This window comes from Rhyacophila brunnea, unplaced genomic scaffold, assembly GCF_057557595.1.
Source record: "Rhyacophila brunnea isolate RB1 unplaced genomic scaffold, BYU_Rbru_1.0 scaffold_16, whole genome shotgun sequence".
Taxonomy (NCBI): Eukaryota; Metazoa; Arthropoda; class Insecta; order Trichoptera; family Rhyacophilidae; genus Rhyacophila; species Rhyacophila brunnea.
The window spans coordinates 13,576,623-13,590,237 of NW_028232816.1; the positions used below are offsets into that span (position 1 = coordinate 13,576,623).

The following is a 13,615-nucleotide window of genomic DNA, read 5'->3' on the forward strand; positions in this document are numbered from 1 at the left end:
GTTACAATAAGTGCTAATATTTTGATACAAACCTACCCTAAGTTTGATACTATTTATCACTTTAGTGTTCGATAAGTATAGAATAGACCCACAGGTTATTGAAGTTATATAATAAAAAAAAAAACAAATGAACTTGAAAATAAAATTGTGGTGACTATAAAGCATTTAGAAGTGCAAAAAGTGTTTGAAATTTAATATTTTACGAATTGTAATAGCCTAATAGGTATTCGAAAAATAAACCGTTTTGTTATAAACTATGTGTCATTCGATTCCATTCAGTTCGGGGTCAATGGTAGGTACAAACCAGGCACTGGTGGTAAGTACATTACTCTCAAATAGCCAGTAGTTCTCAAGGATGATTTATTTATACTCGACCTGCAGTGCTGCAATGTGTATGGGAGTTCAAATAAAAGTTACACAGTTTGAGATGTCCTGGATGCTATAAAAATGAGCTATTTATGACTGATATTTTTTTAACACACTCAACAAAAATGCTCATAAAAGTCATAAACCATATTATTATTCATTATGTGTATGACATATTTGTCGAAATCGTAGCCGTAGACTATAATACTGAACTGTTCTTACACTTGTTAATCTGTCATCGACGCATTAGTCCAGCACCATTTCGTAAGTGTCATGGCGCCGCTCGAGTAAGCCGGCATTTTTTCAATGAAGAAATCTTGTTCGTGATTTCTTATCAGTTTTAGGCGACGAATGTTTATTTTTAGAGTCACATAAAATATTAGGTTCTGTCATAATCATTTTTGAACTTGACTCCGATTTTTTACTACTCTATTTGTGTATGTTTGACTGACATTTATTACGATTTATTGATGCTTGAAATAACAACGCGCACTGTTGTACTAAGTCGGGATTCGTAACGCTTAGAAAGGGTTAATAAAAAAAATCGAAATCTTGTTTCCGTATTAATTTTGAATTCGGCTTAATAATTTGGTTCATGAGGAATTTTGGAAATTTGAAATGTGACATTAACTAATGTATCGGTGGAAAAACAGCATTTCCGGATGGTTCTGTGACCAATGGTAAGTATTACTGAAATTAACACTGTCCAGATTTGAGCCGTGTGTTACATAATATTTGTTGAAATGCCCATAAATATTTCTTTCGAAAGCTCATTCCATAATTGCATAGTGCAGGATAATGGTACTGTTATAATCACAAACATTTCGTATGGTGTTATAATTTTTCTGTACGTCGCAATATCTCAGATTGATATTATTGGATTAGTCTGTTTTTCCGTCCAACATCGATTACTGTTTGTAGAAGACGACATTCTCTGATGAGGGAGCGCAGGCTCACTACAAGCGGTCCAGGCGGAAGGCTTCCTCGGTGGAGGGGTCGGAGATGACGTTCATGTCGGGGTCCGTGAGCATCTGCAGGCCGTCGAAGTCGAGCGGACCGAGGCCGTCACGCAGCCCCTCGTCCTCGGGGAACAGCGACGTGTCGAAGTGGCTGTTCATGTTCATGCTCATGCTGGCCGACAGCTCTTTGCTGAACTGGCTCGCCAGCCCGCCGCTCAGCTCCTTGCCCATGTCCGCCGAGCTCGGGTTCGAAAAGTCTGGAAAGAGAAATTAACAATAGAATTGAGGACTTACTTAAGTGAGCCTGGTTTTTCTGCTTTTGGTTTTCTAAATATTTGACTGGCTGTGGTTAAATTCTAAAATCTTCGATATCTAAAAGCCTCGGTAGTACAGCATCTTGTCGAATCGACTTTTTCACATCGAATCCAGTGAATATTGAACAGAATATTGTGTGCATGTGTTTTTTAAATTTGCATGTATTGTATCCGTGAAATGTACCAAATTAGTTGGGAGCCTTTGGCTTTGTTAGATTGTGTTTGTGTTATAGCTTGTTATGTATTAGTGGAATTGCTACATGCTGTCTTGTTGACTGTGTCAACAATCAATTAATAATACATACCCACAGACAGATGTCTTTGGAAAAATATATATTTTTTGTAGAATATAAAATAATGAAGTTATTGTTTAAAATAGGCAATTAAACATTATTTTTATTAAAAAGGTAAGCTTTAGAGTCTTCACTACTAAATTAGTTTTTAATTAAAAATAATTTTGAAATCAAAGTAAATAGAAATAATATTATTGTACCTGTGAGTATAATATCTGGTATAGTTGTGGGAGTGTTTGGGTGAGGGGGGAGGGAACAGGGCGAGAGGCCGCAGCAGCTTCCCGCTTCTATGCACTGCGACGCCCCCGAGCAACCCCCTCCCCCGCCCCCTCCACCTGTCCAACCGTCGCCGCTCTGGAGGGATGACTGGAAACAAATCGTATCACATTTAGTCTCATTCACAGCAATTGTCAATTGTGCATTGAGTGCTGAGAATTTTATTATAGACCAAAAACAATATTTTTGTCTGCATAGTGGCGACACTTAACAGTCTTCGTATTAATATAGACTAATTATTTTTGTCATTACAATGTGCAAGTTTGTTTTTTACATTGTATTTTGAAATGCTCATCGTTATTTTGGACAATAAACCTTATACTGTAATAGCTATAAGAAAAATAAAATTAAACATATTATGGCTCATATGGTTAAAATTATATATCTCATATATTAATTGTGAAAATAGACAACAAACATAATAATTACCTGTGTGTACTGATTTGTATTAATATTATTTATATAACTGTGACTCGTAGGAGGTGTGTCCATCTGAAAACAGAACACAGAAAAAATAGTTATTGAAGATATGAGCCTTGATGAAAAATTATTACTTATAGGTTTATTTTAAAAGCGGCAATACTAAGATACTATAAAATATATTATCAAACTATTCATTTCCGTGTGATAATTGGTATTTAAAAAAAGGATTAATAATATAAATTAAAACATAATTAAATAAATTGAAATAATATGTAATTGTTTTAAAATATAATTAAAAAATCTAGATTTACTTGTACGTCTCCAAAATGAAAAAAATTTCTTTAAAACCGACCTTCACAGAGTGGTGGTTTGTATTAACAGAGTGTATTTGCCAGACCGAGGATTCGAGCCTGGGACCCATGACATTATAAGCCGACGCGTTATCCGCTCGGCCATCGTGGGTGATAGAGATAGATTATAAAAATATAATGAATAGTATTTAATTAAAAAATCTGTATTATCACAGAGATTTGAAAGTATTTTAATAATATGCAAAGCAAATTGTATTTGACCCTTGTAATACCACATAACAAAGATATTAGAGAGAAAGAGATTGTGAAATACATACTATGTATTTATATTCATGGGTATTAAAAGCGTTCAATAAAATAAGCATCTAATGTTGAATATATTTTTTCAATATAACTAAGCTAATAAAGACAATATTCATTAATTAATTATTTAAGTATGAAAAACAATATTTTAGCCATCAGTCTCTCCGTTCGTGGAATTTTGCTGAAAAAAAAAGCCTTCACTATAGTTTTACCATCGAAAGGTTTGGCATGACTCATCACTAACATAATACGGCATATTGATATTTTCCATCTCCTTCTTTTTCATACAAAATGAGGTAGAAAGAAGATAATTATTAATTAATAAGCATTTTATTGTTTTTATTTTTTTACAATGTATTAGTCATACAAAAGTTATTTATTGGTGGCAAGACTATAGAAGGAACGCCCAAATGTACAGTATAGTAACAGAAAGCCAAGCAGGTAAGCGATATATGAAAGATAGAAAGTTGTAATATCCAATCAGACATAATATATGTAGTTATTATGATGTGCCATATTTAATATAGTGTTTATAATGTAAGATTAGACGTATAAAGTGTGTGTTCACAAAAATCAAGCAGTTAATAAATTATTATTACTATTAAAACACACACGAAACATGCAATGATTGGAAAATATCTCTACGAGGTCTATTTTACACCCTAGGTCTTGGGTCTAGGAATTGGGATAGCAAAAATACATTTTTATTCTTAGATTATTTTAAAGAGAGTGTCTGTCCTTCAAAAGGAATATTGGTTTTGTTTGATGCTTCTTTTTCTTCTTCTAATACACTTACACAATGAATAATGGATATAAAATTTGTATAAATGTATAACTACACTGCCTAGGAAGATCAATTAACTCAAAAACACAAATAATAACTACGTTAAAAACATTCGAAACACATTGGTTAACTTCGAAAGACTGTTTGCATCAAGATTAATAAGAGATCTTCTCTGATACAACCAAGGCCTGAATAAAAACGTATCATTAGTGCGAGTGACAAAGCATTTGGCACGCTTATATATCCGCTATATGCGTTAGAGTAAAATAGAATTTCTACGGCTGAATTAAATATTTTTTGTACACGTCACCGTTAAACATTGGTTTGAATGACTCCATTCATTTAAAAACTGAGAGCACATGTTGCTGAAATTTATTGTTTTTGTGTTAAATATAAAGTTAGTGGTAATTATTTTTAGTTAATTTAGTAGAAAATATGGTTAACTATGTTGTGTTTAAATTTGGTAGCCATACTGAGAAGCAACATGATGGTATAACATTTCATAGTTAAGTTAATAATAATAAAATTGAGGTTCCACTGTGCGTTATACACAAGAAATGCGGCTTCATTTTGATGAAACAATACCCACTCTCTTTATGTTATTACTATGAGGATACAACTCTTCAATTCATATTTATATTTTCACGCACTGAGTAATTAAACCAGGAAGATAATAATTGCCTAAAAGAACATGACTTAATATAGTAATAATTTTTGATGAGATTCTATTAAATATAATATTATGGAGAATCTCTTTAAAGAGTTTATGCACCATCCTAAAAACAATGTTAACCGCTTCCAGGTAAGACGGTCCCTTTGTAAGATAAATAATTTAATCGAAACAACCGGAGGACTATAATTTTCTCACATAAATAAAGAGGTAATAATGGACGTCGAAAGCAAGAAGCATGGCACGTCATCGACGAAAACAGAATCAAATAAAATTACTCAACGAACAGTAAAATAAACATTTCAGCCATGCAAGCATCGAACTATACAATTATGAATATGTGAAAGATGTAAAAAAAATTAATAGTATAATAACACAAATTTTTTTTTTAATGATTGTTTGGAGCGAAACACATTGACAAAGAATTCTGGACCTTCTTCAATAAAAACATACCATCATTCTATTTACTGTCACTTCATGTGAATAGTTAATTTAAAGTAGGGATCTATGACGAAATGTAGTACAAAGATTTCATCACCTCAATACTACAACTAGATAACTCTGATTTGGTCATTGTTGGGGAAAATTATTATTTAAAATAAAAATGGATAATTGTGCTTGTCTATTTGGGAACAATTAAATAATGTTCAATTGTATGAAAAAATATTGTAGATATATTTTTATTTGTTTAATACAGTTATGGTTTCAAAATTATCTAATGTTTTCAAACACAGTTACCATTAACTTCTGACTTGCCTAGTATTATCATTTTGTAGAGAAGGAAATGTAGAATGATATTCAATAGCCAACTCAAAAACAGTGAAAATCAAGTTATCTAGTTGTAGTATTGAGGTGACGATTTGATTGTACACGTTTACAGACAGTTCAAAAATACATAAGTTACAAACATCAAAATATGACAATCAAGTCTAAAAAAATTCCCACTTTGCAAGAGACATAACAATATTGAAAAACACACAAGAAATGTAATATTTCTATGACAGTATTAGTAAAATCGTAATTTTGTATGAGTAGAAAGATTTATAATATAAAAAATATGGTGATTCGTTAATACAAACAATTACATTACAAACATTACATTTTCCTGTTTGAAGTGTGATAAATCTGAGACAATTATTGTCAATGGAGATAATGTAATGTAGTTATGTGTTAATAAGTTAGTCAAGTGATATTATTGGAGAAAGTTTAGACCGAAGGCATGTTTTGGTTGAAGGGCCCGGTAAGCGGAACAAAACGAGATAAGAGAGGAATACAGAACATTAGGCAACGTTGAAAAGTATCATCACCTGGACCTGAGCCGTCCAAGTGACCCCGGATTCCACTAGACTCTGCACCAGCTGTGCCCAATCCTTTAGCGCAAGGCATAGGACAAGGACACACACACCACCATTAAAACATCTCCTATTCTAGCGTCAACACTTACACTTCACTCTTAGAATATACTACTCTACCAAAACACACTACACGTTATGTCGGGGCCATTTACGAGTATAGTGTTAATAATTTCAAATATCTGCCTTTACTTTGTTTTTTATAAAAGTATACACTCTGGTGGTATATACTTACTGATAAGTGTCAAGTAAAAGAAAATATTTTATTTATCCACTAGACCTAAATAATATCTACTGCAGTAAACTTCCAAGGAATGACTTTATTCACATTTTTCATATTATGTTTTAATAACAAATGCTTTAAACACTCGTAATTAATTATCATGAACATTGAAAAATTTATTAAACGAAACAATATTATATCATTTTACCCCAATCTGACTATGCTTTTAACCCAATTGCACCGAATGCAGAATATTTCATACCATTATAATCATCAAAACGTCTGCTCAGATAATAAATAACAAATTGAGTGTTTCGTTTTAAAAGACTAATAATTATTACTATATTTATGACATTACTATTTCCAATTATTTGGGGAAACGTTTTCTGACTGTTAAGATGGATGAAAGTAGGCTGTGGAGATCCGACATAAATAGTTCAAACTAAACTTTGTCAGTCATACTTATTTGTTTTCATTCAATTAAAAATACAAACTGCGGATGGTTTTTAAAACTCGATAACACCCTGTCTAACCAAACCACAATAAATAAAATATATACTTTTATCCATAAAGTATCAAAAATGATGGATGATTTAATGGTATAATTTTAAATATTTTATATATAGAAAAATATTTTTTATCTAATATTTGTTATGGTTTGCTTTAGGTAGGGTTTAATAAATAGAAGTTTAAAAACTAACCGAGATAATCTGCAATTTGTATTCTTAGTTCAATGAAAACAAATATGACATATGAATGAAAAACTATAGTGTGCACCTATTCATGTTGGATCTCCATAGCCTACCTCCATCGTTTGCCACTACTGTTAACTGATATTGATTTTACAACTCATACATAATATACACTTAGTTATGATGGAGTCTTTCTTCAAAGAATTTAATATTTTTATAGAATGTCTGCAACCCACAACACATGGACTATTCATATGGCACAATTTAGTCGTCTATTTCGACTTACTGTAGAAACACACATTAGCGCAAGGATCGGCAAACTACAACTTGTAAGCCCCATGTGGCTTGCTGGCTTGGTGTTCGGCTTATCAGAAATATTGATCAAATACGCCTCATGCCTTGAAGAACTAAAATGCAAGGTTTATTCTTCATAATAGTTTTAAGGAGTATTTTGTGCATTTTGCGTTGTATCTGGTTCTTTCGTATTAAAAGTTTGCCGACCCCTGATTCGTTAGCGGTTGCTTGACTGGAGCTGCCTTTTACAAACAAACGTTACGGTGACATTTTATGGTTGTGATGACTCAAGATTTGGTTCATGTGGGGCAGGTCTTATGGTGGAAATGGTTTAATACTAGTTCAGATATTCTGTAATAAACAGATTGCATATTAGACATAATATTTTAATTGCAGTTGAAATGTACAAAAAGTTTGTAACGATCTTATCATTTATGTGAATGGGACGATTTGGCGCCGCCAACTGGACACCACTGCAGATTAATAAAATACTTGAAGAAATAGACGTATGTTACGATTTAATACAGTAAATTGAAAAATAAATTTAATACAGAGTATCTGTCTATAAGGACATATTATGCTCAAGTTGTCGTAGTTTTAGTGCAAATCTTTAAACTCCAAGGAGGAAGGTATTGTTTTTATTTTTATAAACTGGATTAGACTAAGTAACTGTACAAAACTAAAACAACTTTCTATTAAAAGTAGGTACTGACTGAAATTGGAGATTCTTGTTTATTGTCTGTTCAATATACAGTCGAACTTGGTTATTACGAGGAAGATGGGACCGACTGAATTTTCTCGTTATAAGCAGTACTCGTTATATCAGAGAATAGGTATTTTTAAATGAGCGGTCACATAACAAAAAAGTCGAAAATAAAAAATCTGAAAACCATTGTAAAAATGCCCGAAACAAGCATGGCCTTCATAAACTACAAAAGAAGTTATTTATTGTAATGAATGCTGGTAGGTACCTACGGACTTCACAAACCTTGGATTTTTCAACCATATGCGTGAATACTTTTTCATTATTATCGGCAAAAACAACAATTAGGTATGCACTTAACTAGTGTCATAAACATAATCCGTCCCCGGCGGCATCCTGTCCGATCGGATTTAATTGCTTAGGGTCGAAATGTTTTTAAACGATCGACACATTAACAGTCTTTAAGCCCGGTATATCCGATAAGTTGGTTGTTATAACAGTGAATAAATGTATGGAGAAAATCATAAACCAAAATGTCTACGAATGTTTCCTCATTACATCCGAGATCTCGCTATGTCTGAGATCGTGATAACTGAGTTCGACTGTACGTATATTTCTTCATGTATTTCATTTGTCTGTGCACCGCCCAGATGTCTGTTGTCCCGGCATCCAGTCAGTAGGGCCGAATCGTCCTAGACCCATCGTTATTGTGCAATTACTTTAGATATTGTAATATCATCTACCGAAGAGTGTGGTGACAATTACTTAGAATTGCATTAAAATGTATAAACCAACGTATAAAAACAAATTAGTGAAAACTGAGTCAAGGGTAAAAGGTGAGTGATTGAATATTTCCGCTACAAGACCGCTTACGGGATCGTCAAAGTGAAGCATTATTTATATTAAAACAGTGTTGTATGGCCATGACAGCGTTTAAAACGACCGTGGTGTTTGTACTAAGACGCTAAACGATGGTATATGTAATAATAATAATATAGGATGAACAATGAATGAACTGTAACGAGACATATATCACACATATTCAAGTGCAAAAACATGAACGTTCCACAGTGTTCCATCATATTGTTTACAGTCTTTTAAGAGTATCGTGGTGAGACTTCACAAAAACAGAACGGAGTTTATAACGCATGTGATAAGTCAATGTTGATTCAAAACGATTCATATAACAAAGTCATTATCATGAGTATTATTAAAACTGATCAATAGGTATCAATTGAATCCTATTGAATGTGATCAACTTTCATTAAAATTTTCATATTACATATAAAAAAAATATTATGTTTTTGTACAATATAAACAGTGTGAATTAAATAATGAGATTTACAACTGGATTGATATTTTGCATTTAGGCATAATTGAATAATAATTGGGTACACTCGCATGTGCCCACAGTGGAGGAGAGGACAGGACACTTACGTCTCGTTTCGTGAGTCATGGATCCGAATCTAACAGTTGAGTAAAATATAGTTTTTTTACAAGGCCAGACGCAAAGATTTGTTAATATACCTTCACACTGTGTGCAGATCTTTATCTTTGCTCCATTTTGGAGCGGAAATGGTATTTTACAAAAATGAAGAATAATTTAGTGACTGAAAAATAAAACTTAAAAATAACTGTAATGATAATGATGTGAATCTTGGCCGCCTCTTATTGATGTATTCCAACATTTTTTTATGAGTATCAGTTGTAAGCTGTTCGATCTACACATTGAAAAATGTGAATTGGGTTCAATTCTGATTTGGACACATGACCCACAGATTTATAGGCGCGCATTTTGTCTACTCCACTGCGGTCACCATAATAAGCTAAAAATTGGTAAAAAGATTTCAATTTAATTTACACGTAGCAATGAAATGTGATACGATGATCAATCATTTGTACAAAATGACACAAATGTTCTTTTGCAATAAATAATAAGAAATATATCGATATTTCAAATATGAAATGTAGTTTTTATGACAAAATTGCTTTGTGAAGTCTACACACGCCGTATAATATAATATTATATATCTATATATTATGCTATGTATGATATTATATGAAAGCATAAAGCACATTTTCCAAGATGGCGACACAACATATCATTTGAAGAGGTTTTTATAGACAAGCAAAGCGTGTTAGTAACTCACCACTCCCTGTTAGCAAATCGGATGACATTTCGAAGCACAAAACAAAGAGAAAATACAAAATATGATGACTGGGAAAATAAATAATATGTAGCATACTTTGGATATAATCTGTATGTAACTTCATTATAAGGGAATGTCAAAGGTAGATTACTAAGCGAAATGTTATGTTGTTTTTTTCATAATATTAAATAAATGAATATTAATTATGAAAATATTTTAAGAGTAACTAAAAATAAGTGTAAATATTATTTATACAACATAAATAAAATATTATTAATGTTATTAAAACACATGAAGTAGTTAGGAATAAGAATAATATAATGATATGTATGAAAACTATAAGTATGAATTACCCACCATGTCTCTCTTTTGTTTCACTACAACTATATGGGTATGTGGTACAATCGTTCACTGGGTCCCAAGTCAATGGAAGCCGGTGGCAAAGGGTGAAGGTTTGTTGTTAAGATCCGACATAAATAGTGCACACTAAACTTTGTCAGTCTACTTATTTGTTTTTTAATTGAACTAAGAATACAAATTGCAGTGCTAGATAGTTTTTAAAATTCAATTAAACCATACATAATTTTATATATTTTACAGATAGACGAATATTTCTTACGGATTATGGTTTGGTTTAGGTAGGGCTTAATGAATTTAAAAAAACTAACCAATACCATCTGTCATAAATGTATTCTTAATTGAATGAAAACAAAGAAGTATGACTGACAAAGTTTACTATGCACTATTTATGTTGGATCTTAACAGCTTAACTCCACGCCTCGTCACTGATGGAAGCAATTGTGTGTTCGCTGGCTTTGGTTTTATCCGTGATGTTTTCTTATGTTACAATATATGAGTACTCAATTTCAAAAGCTACATAAAGACCATTTTCGAGTAATCAGTCGTCATCATCATAAGTGGCTCAACAACCCAGGGCGGGTTTTCCAAAATTTCCTCCATCTTCCTCTGTCCAACTACAAGTTCAACAAATTTGAAGTTAGCTTTTTTGTTGGAGGATGTTGTATATGTCATTCGCCTCCTTCTAGTATGGGGCCATATGTCACATACAGTAACTTTCTTTTGATCACATCAAACACACGCTCAATGGTGTTACGGATTCATTAGTTAATGCTGGTCAGATCGACATCTTGTACCTAGCTACATGAAGATTTTCAAACGACGGGAGAGTATACGAAACTTTTGTTGATTTTGTAAACCAAAGTAGAACCCGTATACTACCGTAATTATTCGCTTTCTTTCCTTCACCAATGATATTATTCACCGAAATACAAAAAGCTATTGACACATTCGATGAGTTAGTTTCTATAAAAATCATGTGTTTTTATACATATACAAAACTATCGCCCTCCTTGAGTCGGAGCCCATTGAACGCTTATGACCAACATAGGATAAAAATACACTAGAACTGGTCATCCAGTCGTCTCTGTTTTAGGAAATATGCCATTCGGGAGTGATTATATTCATGTCGTCATCTTCACTCATTCCGCATGTCAACATTTAAAAATGTAGATTTTTGCAGTAAGGACAATAAAAAAAAAGCGGGCCAGTCTGACTGCTGTTTCTCTAGCAGAATATAAAAATGGACAGGTGAGTGAAGATTTCGGAAACAGTGAGGGTGTACTGACCATGGAGAATTGTTCAAAGTGTTGCTGCAATGCCTGGCTGAGGTAGTAGTTGTCGTTGGCGGTGTTAGCGGCCGAAGCCGAGGGGTTGGAGTAGGAGTTGGATGCGCTGGCGTCGTAGTGGGGGCTGTCCCCCCCTCCTCCGCCTCCTCCCGGACTGCTGCCCGGACTGTGCGGGCTGCGGTACCCTCCTGCGCCTCCGTTGCTCGACACTCCCGCTTGCGCCGGTGCCACACCCATCTGGAACACGACAATAGCACACATCATTGCATTTTATTTCTTTCATGTCAAGTAACCAGACCCGAACAGATGAATGGATGTTTGGAGGTGGTCTAATATCTTGATCGAGATCAACCAGCATGAATTAAAATTTCTAAATTGTAAAAACATAAAAGTAGAAATGATAAAAACAAACGCCGCTCACCGTCGGTGAAGGTATGTTGATATTCGAATGCGAGGAGTGTAAAGACGGCGGACTGCACTGTTGCTGGTAACCACTTTGTATCCATGACGATTCTAACGTTGACCCCTGAAAGAAACAATGTCAAAAATTATCAAACTTTTTACATCAAGTGTCAATATTTTGCAAACACAACAATAGCGTACTGAAAACCATGGATATATAAATAAATAAAAACTGGAAAGGTAAAATACGCACTTTCAAAATTAAGTGAAATTAATGATATATAATAATAAAATTGCAATTGTGGAGAGGGGGGTGGGTATAGTCAACGTCAATTTAACACGATTACTTACTAAATTATTTAATTAACTACAGAAGGGGTGGGTCTAAGCCTGTTTGTAACAACACATAATCAATAATAAACAGACTTATATAATGTAGATTTCTACATTTTTCTTCAATAATAATAACTATATTCTAACATAAAAGGGATGTGTTTGTATAAGATAAGTATAGTGAACGAGAAATTTTTTAACAAACATAAAATTAGTATTAAAAGGTTAAAGTTTTAGCAAACGGAAGGGTGCCAACATTAAACAGTAATAAATCAACTATGCACATTTAGAGGGGGAAGACGGATCGTCATGCAAATCGAGTAATCATAAAATATATAGGTAATAAAAATAAAGAAAAAGAAAAATAAAACAAACCTTAATGTGATGGGGATACCTATTTGTGTTTGGCACAGACAAGTGGTTCTGAAATGCACACCAAACATAAATACTAAAAGACAAAGAGGCAAAAAATAATAATAAAAAACAGCAAAATAATAAATTAAAATATAATAAAAAAAGCGGAATTAGTAAAGTAAAAAAATTGTAAACAGAGACTTGCTATTATATTAACTTTCAGAGTGATCATGCACCTAGGGTCTTGGTCACGTCCGATGATTATTTACTTTATAATTAACAATCATTAACCCCCGTCTAAATTTCTTTCAATATAATTCTGATCACTCATATTTATATATTGCAGTGACGAAGGGTGGAGGTGAGCTGTTAAGATCCGCCATAAATGGTGCACACTAAACTTTGTCAGTCATGTGTATTTGTTTTCATTGAAATAATACTACAATTTACAGATGGTGTTGGTTAGTTTTTAAAATTCAATTAAGGCTATAATACCTCAGTTGAGGCACGGTCTAAAAAGATCGTTGCTAAGCGATGCGCGGATTGCATTGTCGCGGGTGCAAATGACGCATGCCAAACGAAATATAATTTCTCATATAAATCCAAAATGCGTCCATTTAATGTTCTGTTTATTGTTCTATTAGTAACAAAAATAATATATGCATTCACATGTTTTCTTTTTAAAGTAAATGGGTAACGTTTTTAGTCATCTTTACACAATTTAGGAATTAATAGCCCCGTCGCCATCACGAAACAAATTGACGTGT

The 13,615-nt window shown here is 33.1% G+C and overlaps 1 protein-coding gene across 2 annotated transcripts in view; it reads right to left on the minus strand.

The window, feature by feature from the left end:
* Positions 1 to 903: 903 nt before the first annotated feature.
* LOC147074422 (CREB-regulated transcription coactivator 1-like) overlaps positions 904 to 13,615 on the minus strand; it is an 84,115-nt gene continuing 71,403 nt past the window's right edge. For both annotated transcript variants that reach the window (XM_085943670.1, XM_085943669.1), the window contains 6 exons: positions 12,870 to 12,917; positions 12,181 to 12,285; positions 11,760 to 11,996; positions 2,638 to 2,700; positions 2,133 to 2,298; positions 904 to 1,582 (listed from right to left, as the gene is read on the minus strand). In XM_085943670.1, the coding sequence (XP_085799796.1) occupies positions 1,323 to 1,582; positions 2,133 to 2,298; positions 2,638 to 2,700; positions 11,760 to 11,996; positions 12,181 to 12,285; positions 12,870 to 12,917 (879 nt within the window). In that variant the 3' untranslated portion in view covers positions 904 to 1,322. The remainder of the gene's footprint in view (positions 1,583 to 2,132; positions 2,299 to 2,637; positions 2,701 to 11,759; positions 11,997 to 12,180; positions 12,286 to 12,869; positions 12,918 to 13,615) is intronic.